Consider the following 18,439-nt stretch of genomic DNA (forward strand, 5'->3'; position numbering starts at 1 on the left):
TCGAAAATTTTTTTTAACGGAATGCTTTGTATTTTGGTCAGGTATTTAGCAACAATATAGAGAATATATATTATAACATATCAAAAATATAAACCATATGAATATATTACAAAATAAAGATCTAGAGATATTCCAAATAATTTTAAAACTAGGAATTAAAAGCCATTTTTTAGCTTTCTCCAGAAATATAATCTTTATTTAATCTTTTACTATCTACAATAAAAGCAACAAAAAATAAGCAAACTGAGCAAAGACTGCAATAAATATGTTCATAACAATTATGATATTTTTTCCACGTTATTCTTTTTTAATTATTATTATTATTTATGCGTTCACATGTGTATATTTCACCCAAGGGTTTATGAAAAAATATTTTGTTAAAATTTAAGCTGTTTTAAATTGTTTGTTATTGTTAAATAATTAGAAGTATTAATAAATGTTTTAGTGAAATAAGGTGTACCGATCTATCCAAATAAATAATACAATAATATATATCAATAGTAAGTTAATAGTAACTCTACAGTAGCAAGTTGAGATTTTTTTTATATAAAAAAAACATTTTGTGTATTTAATTAACCGACACTATGCAAATAAACCAATTAAACTTGGCAAACATAGACCACTATGTCCATTTATAGCATAAGTCACGCCGAAAATCAATGCACCTAAATGATATCACGCATGATGTGCATTGAAGGTAATTTCGTGCAAACTATATATTAAATGGGTATTTTATCGTCATTTATTAGATGTTATATATAGACAGGTTCTTACCGCAAATAATATCAAGAGCACAATTTGTTATATATGAGTATATATCAACGCCTTTTTTCCCGATTGCTTCGCGCCTAAGTTTCTCAATCAGTATGTCATCGTTTGAGTTGAATATATCCAAAAATTGTTCCAGGATTGAAAAATGAAAAGCTGGAGTAATAATACGTCTACGGGTTCTCCATTTTTGCGCTAAAATAATTTAATTGATTTATAAATAAGATATACCATAGGATATAGATAAAAATTTAACCAAGAATGAAGTATTTAAGCCCTTAGAATGTTAGATAAATATTTTTTATGTATTTTATTTTTATCGTAGTGTTCTACTACTATCTGTCAGGAAATAGGCCATTTCATGTATTCAAAATATATTAATATGCCCACATGCTATAATAAACCTCTTTTTTTGTTTGATTTTAATTTAACTATTATTTTTAAATATACTTGTTAGTAAATAATATAAAAAAGAAAAAAAAGTCTTCTTACCATTAGCAATTAATATTGCATAGCCTAGCCAGGCTGCTATATTCTTGTATTTCTTTCCCTTTGTCACAAATTCGCTTGAGCCAAGTATGAATTCCATTAAATCATAATCTCTTGTTATGATCATCCAGTTGTTTAAAAATTCCAAATATACTGATTTTTTCGGATTATTTAATAATCGGGTCATATCCTTTATCCTTTCTAAAAATTTTAAATATATGTAAAAACTATGTGAAAATGTGTATGCAATTTAATCTAATTTCTTAGATAATTATCAAGGCACATATTAAAATATACTTCTAAGTTCTATCAAATTACAATCCAAAGTTCGGCATATATTGATATTTTTTTTAATTGGTATTTATGTTAGTTTTTAAAAGATTTTTTTTAATAAACGTAATTAAAATACCATAAAACAACCTGTACATAAATAACCTTTAAAACTATTAATTCAACATAAAGTACGAGTACATATATATATATATACCGAGTAACGGTCCTATATTTTCTTAATTTTTTGAGAGGAGTTAATGAATTTTATGATATACGCATAATATGCAATAAATTCGGACTAAATGACATAAAATCCGGTTGCGGGTATGGTTGATAACCAGGAAAAATTTTTCTGTCAGCATTTTGCAACGTAATATTTTAGTAACGTAAAAACAAGCAATCTTTTAAGACTTAGCCAACAAGATATATTTCTGTTGTATATTCTACTATGATATATTCTACTGGACAAACCAAACGAAGTAAGAACAATGATACACTACAGTTAAATAATAGCACCAAAAGCAAGAACAGCTGACTGCGTACATTAGAATATTGCATACACTACTGATATCCGTTTAATTGTTGATACAAATTAAAAGGTACTTATCTTATTATTAGACACGCAGACAATTCTATACAGGGTATCAATTTGGAATCTCTTCACCCTAGCGTTTTTATAAAATCGCTAGAACACCTCAGCTTTATTATAAATAGGGAAAAATTTTTATGTAGAAATCACTTTGCCTTTTTCAATTCTGTGCCTAAGCGTATTTATCATAGTTACTTACAATAATACACAAATTATCGCAATAAAATGAAACTGATTTAAATACCTAGTGGACCTTGACTGGTAGAAAAGTTCACTAAATAATATTTTAAATTTCGGATCATATCATTAAACTCTATTGAGACGAATTCTATTTCAAACAAAAATAAACAAAAAGAAAAAAAAATTTAAATGTTTATCTTTCATGATCAAAATAATTTATCGGATTGATAAACAATTTCAGTAATAAATGCACCTGTTCTGTTTATGGTCATGTCAAAAAACAGTGAGCAAAAATGATGTATTGATTTATTAAAACAATTTATTAACCTAAAAAAATATGTCACATCTTAGTCACAGGTTACAGGAATAATGTCTAATAATAAGTAATTTACAATGTTTAAATAATTCTAACTTGACAACGCAGCACTTAAATTTATAAAAAGAGGTGCCAACATGAAGAGAATAAACAGTTCTTTCAAATGAGGTATCACTCAACCCCTATTGCCATTTAAGATTTTTGAGAGGGAGATTATGGGGTGTACAAGGTTAAAAAAGGCAAAGTGATTTCTATATAAAAATTGTTCCGTCTGCAGAATAAATTTGACGTGTTCTAGCGATTTTATAAAAACCTAATCCGTTTCGAGATATATTATAATGTGGCGGGAAGTTTTCAAATTGACACTTTGTATTTTCCTTTAATAATTACTATAGCTTATATCAAGAGATTGATTAAATATAAACTAGATTTACATTCAAAAACATTAAATCATTGATTCTATCGACCTATAAATGCAAATTTGTACTTTTTTTTAAATATAAATCTCCATTATACAACATCAAATTTATTTTAATTTAAATCAAATTTAAAAATATTGGATAATTATATATAAAATTTGTATCTTATGGTACATATAGAGGTGCTCCATTTTTTACAAAATTATACCTATATTACTTTTAGACATGCTTTGTGTCAATTTTAAATTTTGTCTTAACTTACAAAGTCCTGCTTGATTTTTTTCTCTCAAATGATGTATATTTAATTAGAACTATTTTAAAATATACTAATATTTACTTTAAAAAAATATTTCTATTGGATAATATGATACGTATCTATGTTAGTTAATTTCTAACGGTAAAACTTACCAGTGGTAGGCCCAAACTCACTCTTCGCTCCAAAATACAGAGACCCAGGAACTTGTGGGACCCATTTCGTTAAATGTCTTCTCGCATTGTAGACCAGTCTTGCTTGGTACAAAATATAAGTTAAAGCTATCGCTATAATACAAATAAAAATCTGTAATATAATAGACATATCGACGCACAAATCGGAAAATCTTCTATTACAAGCTTTCTTTACAATTATTTAAGAGGAATGTTTTACTTATGCTATGCACAGCTTATTTACGAGTTATGTAATAAATTATTACATAGACATTACATCTGCGCATTCATAAAGAGACTGCAATATATATCAGATTGGAGTAGAACGACCTCTGATACTGCACGACGCGGTTAATTATTATTAGGAGAATTCTCTAATTTACTTACAATTTAATTTTTTTATTTTGATACTATATTATCTATGGTAGAATGGAGGTTCATGACTTAAAATATAATTTCTATGTATTAAAAGGAAAAAGGTAGGAAGCATTAATGCAAAACTCTGCTGCATTAATAAATTCTAATAGTAATTTCGAGAGTTATGCGTGCTAAATGTTTCTGTTTATAAATGCGTCTTAAATATTATGTTTATTAAGGAAAAGGTCCATTCTGAAGTGGAGTCAATATAATATTGAAAAGTTAGTAGGGGAAGTCTTTAATTTCAGGATTGATGCATTTCGGCAAGTATTCTTGCCATCATCAGACTAGAGTTACTTAACACACACACAAGTGCTTGTTGATAGCAAGAATATTAGCCGTAATGCATCACTCCTGAAATTAGAGGATAAGTCTTTTATTTGTAGAGACTTCCCCTACTAACTTTCCAATATTTATAATATCCAATATTTTTAATTTTCAATTAGGTCTTAGAGCTCATCAATAAAGTATTCTGTTGAAAAGTTCAGATTGCCGATATACAATATTATATGCAATAGTTGGTATAAAGCCTCGCCCTATGGGTAGAGCTGCAATAAGGATACACCAAGTAGTACCTCTATGGTACCATTCTGTTGGCATCATTCTGAAGGCAACCGTAGTCGGTAACTTATCATAAGAAAATTACAAGTTTGGTGAAAAGTCTCGTACCTATACTTAAATTGAAAGTAGTATTGAACTCTGGCTCCATATCCTGCGACAATTCCACAATGCCATCCTATTATATCTAGGAAATACCAATATATAATAATAGTACTTATATTATAGAAAGAAATCCCTGATTAACATCTGATTTTATTTGGATTTATTTCCCAGTGCTTGCTGCATATTCTGCAATAATTCAACAATGCTCTCCTACTTATAGGTCATTTAAATTATTTTTTTTAAAATAATATGATATGACTTATAAGTTTTAGGTGTCTTGATATTGCTAAAATCAGAAGATGTGAGTTCCAATTTAGCGTTGTATCCAGCACCTTTTAGATAGACAACTGTTTTATCCTTATTATTTGCTTTAACTAAGTAAGATAAGGCACCATACCAGATTTCATTATTTTCTAATAAGCAATTTAGAAGTTATTTGAAGAAAACTAAAAACTAAAATATGAAACCACCAGCCAAATTATTAAAATGTTATGTCAAAGTGTTGTAATCTATTTATTTAGTGGTCAGTATGAATAATTATGACACTAGTCAGAAGAAAATAACTGCGATTAAGTGATTTTACATGAAGAATAGTTTTCGAAAAGTTTCTAAAATGTTTAAATAAAATAATTAAGATTTTAAAATGTTACTTCATAAAGATAATAAAGGAATTAACAGCAGAACTCTTGAAGAAGTTGTAAGAAAAGATTGTAGTACAGTATTGCGCACACTAAAAAAAATACAAATATCAATCCTTAAAGAATATTAAAAACATCAGGAACTAAGGGAAGGCGATGGAACCTGAAGAGCAGATTTTTATTTTACAATTATTAAACTAAAAAATTATTTTGTATTTAGTATTAAAGTTTTTTTTTCTTTTGTTTAGCTTTCTTGTTTGTTTGTTGTTTGTAAGTAGTGCATTAATTTTACAGTAATTTTAATAAAAAGTAATGAAATTTGGTATGGTGGCTTATCTAATTTGTACCTTAAAAAAATTCTAATACAGTTTTTCTGTAGAATATACAGAGGAGCCAACATTGGAAAGTATGATAATTTATATGGGATTTTCTATTTGCTTGACGATACGCCACTTGGTATATTTTTACTTTTCTCTTCATACTTAAATTATCATGTAAATCGACTAGCAGTGATTACAGGATACAGAATCTCAGTAAACTTTATTTTACCATGTCTTCTTGTAGCGGCATATTTTCTTCCACTTTCCTACTTCAGTTTATGTTTTGTCATACTTAGTGTCTTTATAAGTATTAAAACTAACCAACTCATAATAGTCCATGATGCTGTTTGTAATATAATAATGTTTGTCTTGATTTATTGCCAGTATATGTTAATCTTGGCCATAAGATACACATAATATGTGCTCTATTTCTAGTAATAATATTTTTCGTTATAAGCTTAATGCGTGATGTATTTTAGAGTATTTTTTGGGATTAACTAAGCCCTTACATTAAACCAATATAGCATGCAATGTTGAGTTAAGAAGTTTCCTTTTAATATAGTTAATGAATTTAATCTCTTAAAATAATTTAATCTTGTTGTTAATTCCAAACTTTTGTCTGCTGAACTATTGGAGTATGATAGTCTACTCCATAAATAATTTTTAGCGCATTATTTTGAAGTACCTTTAATGCTTCTCTATTTAAAATAGATCTCTTAACATAAAATTAGATATCTTAAATGTACCATTATGAATAAATTATATAGTAAATTTCTAGGAGTCTTATTTAAATATCCTGTATACATTTTCATAAAAGTAATGAAAGGAACAATTTTTATTTTCTTTTATTAACCATCATTATTTTGTAACGCCAGTCCCACATATTTATATTCAGACACTTTTATTAATTTTTCTTGATTTAGCACATATTTAGTTCACAATTTGATTGATTTTTTTGTTTCAATATCATATACACGGTTTAATTAAGTAAGTTAATTAAACTTTTAATTTCCTCAGAGTAATTATCAGATCACACAAATTCTCTATTCGTAAATTATAAGTATATATTATTTAATATTTTAAATTTGTTACATATAGAAGGTTTTGTAGTGGTCTCTGTACCGATCACTGGGATATTCCAACATTTAAGTTATTCTCTTAGTTTGATTTCCTTTTCAAAATATAATCTGTTTTTAGAATAGGTATCTAACAAACATTTTTCCACTCTTCTGAAACCCATTACAATTAAAGGACATTAATATTAATTGTATGAAATAACTTTGGGAGATTAATAAAGATTATAACGCCTTTAGAGTGTTACTGCGTTACTGGGAGATGAACCCATATTTTTGTTTATTAAAACCAAATCAACTTTCTACAAAAATTAAAATCTTATTTTTATCATCCTTTTAGCAGCTTTAAAAAAAAATAAAAAAATATATATTTAGTAATCAATTCTTAAATACAGGGTATACAAACCTTAACTTAATACCTCATTAATGTTAGAAACCAAACATTATGGTAAAAAGAAATAAAAAATAGAATAAATATATATAAAATAAGCTTAAAATATGGCATTTATTTAGAATTTTAGTTTAACATATTGAGTATACCATAAAACGTAAATCTTAAATATTAGTTATGAGTTCCAATCCACTTCTTTTAGTTTGACGTAGACTCCATTTTTAGATTTATATACAAGTTCAACTGCAAACTCTGGCTCGTGGGGGATTTCTGATGGAAGGATTTCAAAGTTCATTAATATTTTTGCCAGCATACTTTTGAGTTCTAACATAGCATATTTCTGTCCTAAAAACAACACAATTCATTTATTATATATAATCAGTAGCCAAACAATTACAGTTACATAAGGGTTTCACACCTACCTATACAATTTCTGGGTCCAGCACTAAATGGAATAAATGAATAGGCCTTTTTATCAGTGCTTAAAAATCGATCGGGATTAAATTTGTCGGGATCCTGGTGAAAAGCCGGATCTCGATTCATTCCATATAAAAACAATGATATCATAGTGTCTTTTGGTATAATATGATCTAGAAAAATTTTGTTGGTAAATAGATTAAAAAACTAACATGTGATGTATTATATTAACTCACTTTATGAGTTTAACTTATTCATTAAATGAAAAGTCCATTTATGAAGTAAAAAATTTAAAATCCTAACCTTTATATTTAATATCTTTTGTAACTTGTCTTGAAATGAATGGGACTGGAGGTTTTAATCTTAATATCTCTTTGACAACTAACTCTAAATAGGTCATATTTTGTAAATCATTATAGGTTAATGGCCTGTCTCTATTGCTTCCAATGATTTCCTTCAGCTCATCACGGACTGATTTCTACATGAATTTAAAATTATTTGAAACCAATATAACCAATACTTTTAGTGCTTTCCTTACCTGAATGTCTGGTCGCTCCGATAATAGCAATATACCTGAAGTAATAGCTGAAGAAGTAGTATCGTGCCCCTTAAAAAGATATAAAAAAATTATTAAAAACGCAACTTTCTTTAAGAAAAGCAGTTCTAAAATTAATTTAGCTTTAGAAATCAGTTCTTACCGCAAACATAAAAGTATCTACTTCATCTCTTATATCATCCTGACTAAGATTGTTGTCACTTGATTCTAGTAATAGATCCAAAAATACTTTTTTACGCTTTCTGCCTAAACTATCTACTTCTTCTAAGTTATTCATATATTTTCTACTTTCAAGTTCTTTCTTGCGCTTTTCGATAACAGAATTTGTAAATCCATGAAGAATCTTCAAGTTTTTCTGTTGTCTTTTATATTCAACTGATAGAGGGAAAAGCCAATTTGAGTTTTTCCAAAATGAGAGAATTCTGACGGCTACAATTTCACACATATCCTTGACGGCATCAGTATATTCTTTATTTTTATTTTGTTGTGAATCCATCTTTACTCCCATGGCAGTTTCTACAAATTATTTAAATATAGTATTAGTACAGATTGTACGTTAGACGTGTATGAAAAACGGGATATTATTTTTTTTTAATTCGGCTTACTATAATAAAACACCCTGCTATATCAGTCTACAATATTTTCAGCATTGCAACGTTCCTGCTTATATTAAAAATTAACATCAACTAAAGAATGTTCTATCTGCAGTCATTTTTGAGAAAAAAAAGCTAATATATGATATATTTTGATTGAAATTTTAATGCTTTAGATAATATTTTCTACGCAACTATGGCACAAATTAATTGAAGATATCATATTCCACATCCTAAAACAATCAACTATAGAAGATGCCGTTTTTATTAAATTATAACTATATTGCTTTTAATTATAATGAAAGTTATGTATTAATTGTAGCATATTTGATCTTGAAGTTTTATTGTTAGAGTTTTTATAAGAAAAATAAAATGTATTTATTAGGTATCAAATGAAGCTTAAGCTACTTTAACTCTAAACCTTAACATACAAAATAAATTAATAAATCTAATATGAACTAAAGCACAAAACTTACCAATAGGTAAATTTATGTATATATAATATAACAATATTAACTCATCGAAAAATATTTTTAAATAAGCAAATTTATTAAAAAAATAAACAAAATGAAATAAAATCAGAATCAGAATAAATGTTCACATAAAAATTAATAGAGTCCTATATTAGCATTAAAATTAAGATATGAGGTCCGAGACCAATTATAACAGCAGTATATGCATATCTACATTAAAAGAGGGCTGTGGTATGGTGCGATATAGTTAAAGTTCGGTGTCCTAGACTTCTATCAGGTATTGCATTTTTTAAAATACATTTTTCAAGACAAGTATAATATACGACAAAACAATAATTAAAAGCAGATAAAAGGAAGGTCTCTAAAAGTTGTTTTTCTTGTTTAAAATTTCATTATTGGCGAAAAGCAGGTGCATACACAAATAACATATTTGTAAGATAATACTTACATGTCCTTAAAATCTGAACCTGATTCAACAGTTAGGTCCCTTTTATATTATCGGCACAAACAATACGCTTATTATATATCATAATATTAAGCATAATTGGCAAAAGCACATCGAATTTTGCAAGCGAATATTAATATTTTTGAAGTTTAATTAAAGCTAGAAAATGCAATATGTACCCTTCAAATATAAAATCGAACTTTGCTAGACACATACATCTTAATAACCATATTTTCGATCCTCTTTTAGATACCAAATACTTACATTTCTGCTATAAAAGTAATAAACTAGATTTACTAGAAATTTTAGAAGTAAATAGAGCGATATAAAATATTGGTATTACATGTGTCAAGGATGAAATAAATCATTCATCCACACACTTTTTTAATTCATTAACTTTTAGTGCTAATTTATAACTACCTTTGCATTCTCTCATATTAAAGAGTCAAAAACATTTTATTTATAATTACCAGTTCCAGTACCGCCATCTGTAGCCAACATAATAAAATCTCTTTTGCAAATTACAGGTACTATACTTTAAGTAAGGCACACGCTATCGTTTGAAAATTTATATGGTTCTTTTGTTCTCAGTTTTTGTTTACAAAACAATAGCTGTATTATTATTAATTTATCGTCGTAATGATGTTATTTTAAAGTTATTGTAAATCCGTATTTGGTCCTATTCTCATGTATCTTAATGTAAGTTTTATGTCTTTAACGTTCAATTATTTAATTATTTATTAAGGTTTTTATCACTATTGTAGGCATTTATAGTCGTTTTAACCTTTTAATCTTGTCTGAGCCACTAGATCTATAAGATGTATTGACGGAATCCTTTAATTTGTGTAAATAATTTTAATACCTTTTGTAATTTAACAATTTTGATCTATATCTTATGAGTTTCCTTGGTTTTTTTTATAGCATCCCTAACGATGGACATGTTAGTTTTTGAAGGTGGTAGACAATGGTACAGTGAAAACATCTTGCCGGACTTGCATTGTCTTATTTATTTAATGTAACTTGACGTTTCGGTTGGTAAGTATCTCCAACCGTTATCAAGTGTAAACTGGTCAGTTTAACACTTTAATTGTAAAAGTTTCGTATCAGTACAAGGATTTTTCTAGCGGTTCCCCATCTAGAAATAAAAAATTTTTAGATAAAGTGACGCGAAAAGAGGATTAACCACTCTCTGATAAATCGGACAATAGTAAGCTTAGTGTATTTCTACTTAATATTCAGTCCTTAAGACACAAAACTAATGATCTATTTCTTTTATTGGAAGAGCTAAATACGAAACCTGTCTTTATTAAAAATTACACTATACAGCAAGATTTAACAGAAGTAATTTATCTCATAGAGGTACTATGATAATGGCTACAATCACCGATTTTTCACCAGTAACTAAGTTTGATGACTTATTATCTGAAAAAGTTGAATTTTCCATCATTCACCATAAGTTATATGACCTCGATATTGTTTGTGTTTATAGAACACCTGACGCTGCTGTACAGACCTTCTGTCTAAAACTTCTAAGCTTGCTAGAATCTATGCCTCTAAAAAGTAAATTAATTTTTTTGTGGCGACCTTAATATCTCAATACTAAGGTCGTACTCCAGTGTGTGTGTTGCTCAAGAATCTGTTCAGTCTATTTTCGATTCAATGGGTTTTTTAATGCATGTAAATTCACCAACCAGAATAACTAAAAATAGTTCCAGCACCATTGACTATATCGTGTCATCTTTTAATCTGAACTTCGTTGATAGTACTGTTTTCAATTCAGGTTTTTCTGACCATGAAGCTGTTTTGGCCAAATTTACTATTGACACTTTAAGCAAAAATAATTTTCATAAATTGGGCCGTATTTTTGATAAAAAAATGTAAAAAAATCTCGAATGGTTTAAGTCCTATCTTAGCTACAGAAGTCAGCTTTTAAAAGTTGATACGACCATGTCTTCTATCAGACCAATAGAATGTGGGGTACCTTAAGGTTCAGTTCTGGGCTCAAGTCTGTTTCTGCTGTTTATTAATGATATGGCCCATATTAACATTAGCGGCAAAATCTGTCTCTTTGCCGATGATACTACTTTACATGGAGCAATTCGGATGTTGCGGCACTTCATGCAACTATTGCTAAAGACCTTATCAACATTAAATCGTGGTGCGATTCGAATCTTCTCTGCCCAAACATCTCAAAAACTAATGTCTTATCTTATAAAGGTACTATCTAACCCTTTGTACTTAGCAACACCAGCTTGGATGTTGTTGAATCTGTGAAATTTTTGGGACTTATTGTTGACAGCTCTTTAAAGTGGGAATTACATATCGATGTTTTATCTAAAAAATTAAGTTCAGCAGAGATCGCTCATGATCTTTATGTGCCAATCCCAAGGTAAGAATTAATAAAAAGCTCTATTCTTTACGGAGCTAAAAAAAGGCACAATCATCTGCTTTTGGAAGAAAACCTTTTTCCTCGATTTCGCAATGCTTTGAAATCATATTTACTGAAGAGAGCTTTATATCTAGTAGATGATTTTTTTTAATGTTAATTTTTGCGTATGATGCACGCACTGGCTCTAAATTTTTTACGATGAAGAATAACAATATTTTGTATTGCTAAATTTCTATAAAATTTTTGATGACTTTTTAAACATTGTATTAATGTTTTTGACTATTTTTGTTACTTTTTTTACTTTTTTTTATTTTATTTTCTTGTTACTATTTTTATTTACTTTCCTATTTTCTTACTTTTTACATTAAGTATAAGTATAGGAAATTTGACCAGGTACATTTATGTCTTTTGTACCCAGTTTTGTATATATTTATTTAGTACTTGTATTTTGATTTCTATATTTGTGTGTTTTGCTTTTTATGTATAGCTTTGTCTACAAAAATTTTTAAATTTTTTGACAATAAAGCATATTTGATTTGATTTGATGAGGTTATAAATTTTTTTAATTTTAAAATAAAATCAATAAATTTAATTTAAAAAATACTTATTAACTAAATTTAAAAAAAATACAATATATTCCTTGACAGAATTTGAGTCACAAATTATCAGAGAACTTTCTATTATTATCAGTATAAGGAATAAGATGATTATCTGTTCTAAAAATAAAAATCAAGTTCCGGTTGTAGTAAAAAGATTTCAATAATTTGGGAATGGAATACTTAAGTATTTTAAGAAAATATTGATTTATTTTACCAGATTAGATAGTTTAATGAGTATTATGACTAAAAATTAAATTTTTGAGTAAAGTTATTAAAAGTGAAGTTTAAGAAAACACTACATTATTCCGTTGCTAAAAAATGAGCTACTGGATGTGCTAAAATTTAAAAAGAATAATGTTCAATGAAAACCTTGGAAGTTTAGCAGAAAAACTATGAGTAAATAAAATAAACAAATAATTTGGCTTATCGTCAGAAATTTGTTAAACAATTTAAAATGTAGAAAAAACTAGTTAAATAACATTTAAGCAAAAAACACAAACAAACATTCAAGCAAAAACAGAAATAGTAAATTATTACAATAAAATACAAAATATATGCATATATATAATAAACGAAATTATAAAAGTCCTAGTACAAATAGCAAAGAGTCGAATATTTCGATGTTGAAACTAGAAAACTACTTTCTTCAAGCTTGATTTATTATTTATAAATCTAATCCAATTTAGATTAGTTATGTTTGAATAATAAAGAAAATAATTACAAATGCCGTAAATATTTTCACTAGAAACATATTGTATATTTTTAATTCTATTCTTATCATAATTAGGGTAAGAAATTAGATCTATTTTTACATAAATGAAGATTATGATATTTTCCCAAAAATAAAGTATTACAGCAAATTCCAAAATTTTGATATAGCAGTTTATTGAGCAACAAAATAATAAATAACAACAATTTTTTTTGGTCGTAGAAATACACAGTACACACTACATCATAACCTACTTAAAATTAGGTATTTTTTTAGTTGTTGACAAAATTATCTTATTATTTAAACCTACTATAAATGAATAAAAATACTTTATAAAAAATCAACTTTTCCTATGCTAATTTTAATTTATCTAACTGTCTTTAAAAAATAATATTAATATGAAATTTTTTAGAGACACTTATATATAGCCATAAGCCAATATTTGTTTCTACATGCATAATATTTTAAAAATCGATTTTTTAATTTTAGAACAAAAATTATTTTTAATAAAGTTAAAAAATGACATAAATTATTATGAGTAAATTAAAATTTAAAGAGAAATAATTTTGGTATACCGGGTGATTCAAAAATCAGCGGCATCCTTCCGGGGGCGTAATCTTCCTAAGGAAGTTATTTCCTTTTATAACCTTAACACTATTTATAATAAAATTTTGATAATTGATTTTCTGAAAAATATTAGACGATAGTTAAAAAATTAAATTAAAAAAATTTTAGTCAGTGGCGTCGCATAGTGGCTATTTCTTTTACGCTCTAGGGTATTGCAATTTTATTTCAAAATTATTAAACTTAAGAACTTTTTACGTAAATAAGGTAATTCTCATTTCGATAAAGCATTCCATTTACAAGAAAATTAACTTTGAAAATCTTCTGGTTATGTATGTAGGTTTATTCGTATTAAAATTAGTACGCATTTAAAATAAGAAAGTTCAGTACTTCTTATTTTAAATGCGTTCAGTACTTAGGTCACCGATGATTGTCACTGTAAAATACGCTTGACTTAGCCATAGTGATCAGTTAAAAGAGTATTTCAAATTAATTGATTAATAATAAGATTTGCCTTTGTTGACTTCGTGTGTACTAAGTTTAAAAAGCAGAAATTAATTTTACGTATGAAGAACAAGATGATATTCGTATTATATATGGTGATTTTATGGAAGCAAGATGGTTGAATGAAGAGGCATTTCCTAATCGACGAGTGCCATATATTTCGGTTCTCTATAAAGTATGTCGTAACTTAAGGGAAAGAGGGCAATTCTGAAAATTTAGAAAAAAGGTGTTCATAATACCTATTTACATTACATTTTATTCTAGGATCTTTTCAAAGACAGAAAAATGTTAAGCGATCAAGAAATGCGAGAATTTGAGCATTGCAAGAATGAGTGCTAGATTGTGTTAGAGCAAATCCATCGTTAAGTATCCGCATTATCGCAAATCAAGAAGGGATCCCGCAGTCAACTGCATGGAAAATTTTGCACTAGATATTATTGCACCTTTATCATATTCAAAGAGTTTCTATGGTACAGAGAGCTTAGCAGCAGTTTTCTTTAAATGTGTGGTGGGGAATTATTGATATACATTTATTAGAGCCCGTATGCAGCGACTAACTGGAAAAGCTTACACCTTATTTTTACAAAATTAATTACCGTCACTATTCAAAAATCTTCTACTTCTATTACGAGCACAAATGTGGTTTATTCACGACGGAGCTTCCTCATATTTTAGCATTATTTCTGAAAATCATTTAAATAATGCTTACCCACAGCGTTGGGAGTCTAGTGTCATGACCATCACGGTCTCATGATCTAAACCCTCATGATTTTTACTTATGGCGACCCATAAAACATCTCGTTTATTTTCGCGCAATATCCAATATTGATGTTTTTAGACAAAGAATAGAGAAAGGATTTCAAACAGGTAAAAACAATCCGAAAATTCTTCCACGAGTGCATCGTAATCTAATAAAAAGATTATTAGTTTGTCGTGATGCTAATAGTAATAATTTGGAACATTTTCTTCAATATTTAAATAAATTGTTTGTAAATTAAGTCTTAATTAAATATATTATTTTTTTTTCTATGGAAATGCAGAGTAGGTACCTCATTTTCATCAGTAAACATATGCAAATTAAAGCTATACTCAAAGTCAATTTTCTTATAAATGCAACGTCTTATCGAAATGAACTAGGGGACTTTTTTATGTAAAAAACTCTAAAGTTAAATAAAATCGCAATAACCCAGACCGTATAAGAGATAGGGATGTTTTAACCCCTATCCACCTCGGTATGTGACGCCACTATGTATATGACTAAAATTTTTAACGTTTTTTATTTAGTATTTTAACTACCATCTAATGTTTTACAGTACACCAATTTTCAAAATTTTACTGTAAATGGTTTTAAAGTTATAGAGAAAAAATCGTCTTTAAGATGTGGCTTTGCGGACTCATGTTAATAAGAATTTTTTTTTTCTTTTTTTGGCAAAAATTACGCCCCCGAAAAGTTGCCGCTTATTTTTGAATCACTTTGTATATTTCCTATAAATTACGTTTTTTACGTATCAATTTATGATTTTGTTTATTTTTACAAAAATACCGTTAATATTAAATCGCTTAACGTGCTTAGATATAAAGTAAGTCATGAAAAAAACAACAATATTTAAACTTTAGTTATTTAAATATTCTAAAACTTATATAATTAAGTATACGGTTTACAGGTGTAAGTAAGAACTAAATCTGAATTTTATTTTTTATTCTAAGAAAATTGTACAATAAGATTAAATTTATATTTTCAACAAGTAAAAACGTTCGAAAAGTAACAAAAGTCGATAAATTTTGTGTTCATTATTTTTATTTATAATATTCGTCTGAACGTACCCTATCACATTTATCATATTAAGGTATTTTTGTTAATATTAAATATATAATTTAAGTCGTTCAACGCATATTTGGTAAACTGAAAAATACTCAGTACAATTCGTGCTGACATATAGTGAAAATTTATTTTAATTATGCGTGCAACATAGTTAATATGCAAACGTGTCATCTTAATCATAAATCATAGTTTTACGTATGAGCTGTGTGCATGATACAGGGTGAACATCTTCAACGTCGCAGAAGCTATAAATTTTACAAAGATCCATATCGGAACCTTGTGGCAGATACTTAAAGAGACTGTTGATATAAGTGAATGACCAATACTAATGCTAATCAACTAAGAAGTGAATTTCGACATGTTCATGTCCTCAGTATTACTTTTCAAGCAATAAAAAATCGATTACATGAAACCTACTTTACACTAGACGTCCTGCTGTAACTCCAGTGTTATCTTGTTGAAATCGCGCAAGGAGACAGGGACAGGCCGAAGAACATGACCGGCAAGAGTGTGAATAAGCATGCATTCCTTTTATGGATACCATTTGCTTTGAGTCTTGATTCATGACGGCTGAAGGTGTGGCAAAAATCTGGAAATGCGTCTTGCTTGCATTTTAATGGTTTGCACTGTAGTGTTGGTAGGATTTCGGACTAATCTATACCTATTACAAATAACTATAAGTTTGGTCAACAGTCTCTAACTTACCTATATTAATGTTAAAAATTGTTTTGCCCCTAAAAGCAACAGTTTCTAAAATTATAGCGACTTTAAGGCAGCACAATGCGGTTAGATAACGGATACTAAACTATTTTATTTATCTGTTGAAGAATCCAAGACAAACAAGAAGTAAAATAAAAAAGAAAAAAACCACAGTAGGGCCTGCACTTATAATCCGGCAAACCAGCGCTCCATTGAAACGTGCTTTAATACATTCTAGCAAATGGGACATGTTGTGGAAATTAAAACATATTGAAGATTATATATAAAATTTTATCACTTTCTATATAAACATCAATAGACAGACGTTTGTGCCTCAGTGATCTCTTCTAAACTTTTCCAAAAGATCCATTTTAATAACCTTTTTACACTAATGCAACAACGTAGTATCATTAATAGAAGAAAAATCTCGAAAATAGAAGAAGCTTAGCAAAAGCAGACTTGGTCTAAATAAATTCCGAGATCTCTTTACTAAGCTATATGTTTTTTTACCCTCATAGACCCCCATAAATTAGATAAAATATTACTTTTGTCCCTTACCATAACAACGTTTTTCTTTAGTGTTAAATGCCTTAAAAGAAATATTTAAATCAATACTTTTTGTGCTCTTGAGATATATCTCCAAAGTAAGAAAACATTGTTAGTCTTTTTTTAGAGAATGTATAATATTTTATGAGAATTTGTATCTGTATTTATTAGCCAATTTACTATACATTTTCTAATATTATTCAATTAAAAGCCATTATTAAAATAAATGTTTTTAATTGCCTTAAATTTTTTAAAGTCACTAGTTTCTGGCAGAAGTAAATTGAAATACCTATAAGAAGAGGATCGAAGGATAAAAACTTAAGGGAGTTAAACGGAAACTGTATATTATTGTCAAAACCTAAATACTTTTTATAGATTTCAAATTCAAATCTGTCATCCTTACGTGTCAATTAAAAATCTATCACAGTCTCTGGGAGTGGGCTAGATCCTACCATCTTATGAAGAAGGGAAACAGTATTTTGGTGGGATATAAGGAAAAAGGCTTCTAACATCAAGGGATATTAAAATGGCATTATTCTGTAAATAAAGGTTTTTAAGGGAATAAGCAAAAATTAAATTTTTAATGGATTTGAATTTTTGATCGATATTTTTTTATGACAAGTTCCATATAAGTAAAGAGTTTCTGCAATGTTTGCAAATTGAGCAAAACCACATTAAAAATTTAATTAGGAGCATGTCAAGCAGATCGAGCTATTATTAACAATAGGAGGAGCTAAACACTTAATCTAAAAAGACATTTTCTTTCAGCAGTATTTCTAAATAAATGCTGTTCCAAATAAATGTGTGTTTAGTTTCAATATTTTCAAACTTTTATTTAATTGTCTTTTAATAACTTTTTCCTTTTGACCATTGTGATGTGAGTACTAATAGGAACTTACCGCAAAGAATATCAAGTGCACAGTTTGTTATATACGAGTATATCTCAACGCCTTTTTTTCCAATAGCTTCACGCTTAAGTTTATCAATCAGAATAGCTTCGTTTGAATTGAATACATCCACAAATTGTTCTAGGATTGAAAAATGAAAAGTTGGAGTAATAATACGTCTACTGGTTTTCCATTTTTGACCTGAAATAAACAGATCAATTCTGGGATATGCAATAGGATATAAATAAATAGCAAATACAAACTACTGTTGTTC

At 27.9% G+C, this 18,439-nt stretch overlaps 1 protein-coding gene across 1 annotated transcript in view; it reads right to left on the reverse strand.

Moving 5' to 3' along the window:
* The window catches only part of LOC126743337 (uncharacterized), a 36,023-nt gene that overhangs the window by 12,455 nt on the left and 5,129 nt on the right, over positions 1-18,439 (reverse strand). Inside the window, exons 3-11 of the mRNA XM_050450374.1 lie at positions 18,178-18,366; positions 8,078-8,451; positions 7,918-7,986; positions 7,683-7,857; positions 7,385-7,552; positions 7,141-7,307; positions 3,443-3,650; positions 1,261-1,458; positions 775-963 (exon numbers count right to left, since the gene is read on the reverse strand). Of these exons, the coding sequence (XP_050306331.1) occupies positions 775-963; positions 1,261-1,458; positions 3,443-3,650; positions 7,141-7,307; positions 7,385-7,552; positions 7,683-7,857; positions 7,918-7,986; positions 8,078-8,451; positions 18,178-18,366 (1,737 nt within the window). The remainder of the gene's footprint in view (positions 1-774; positions 964-1,260; positions 1,459-3,442; positions 3,651-7,140; positions 7,308-7,384; positions 7,553-7,682; positions 7,858-7,917; positions 7,987-8,077; positions 8,452-18,177; positions 18,367-18,439) is intronic.

This window comes from Anthonomus grandis, chromosome 12 (assembly GCF_022605725.1).
Source record: "Anthonomus grandis grandis chromosome 12, icAntGran1.3, whole genome shotgun sequence".
In the NCBI taxonomy this organism is placed as follows: Eukaryota; Metazoa; Arthropoda; class Insecta; order Coleoptera; family Curculionidae; genus Anthonomus; species Anthonomus grandis.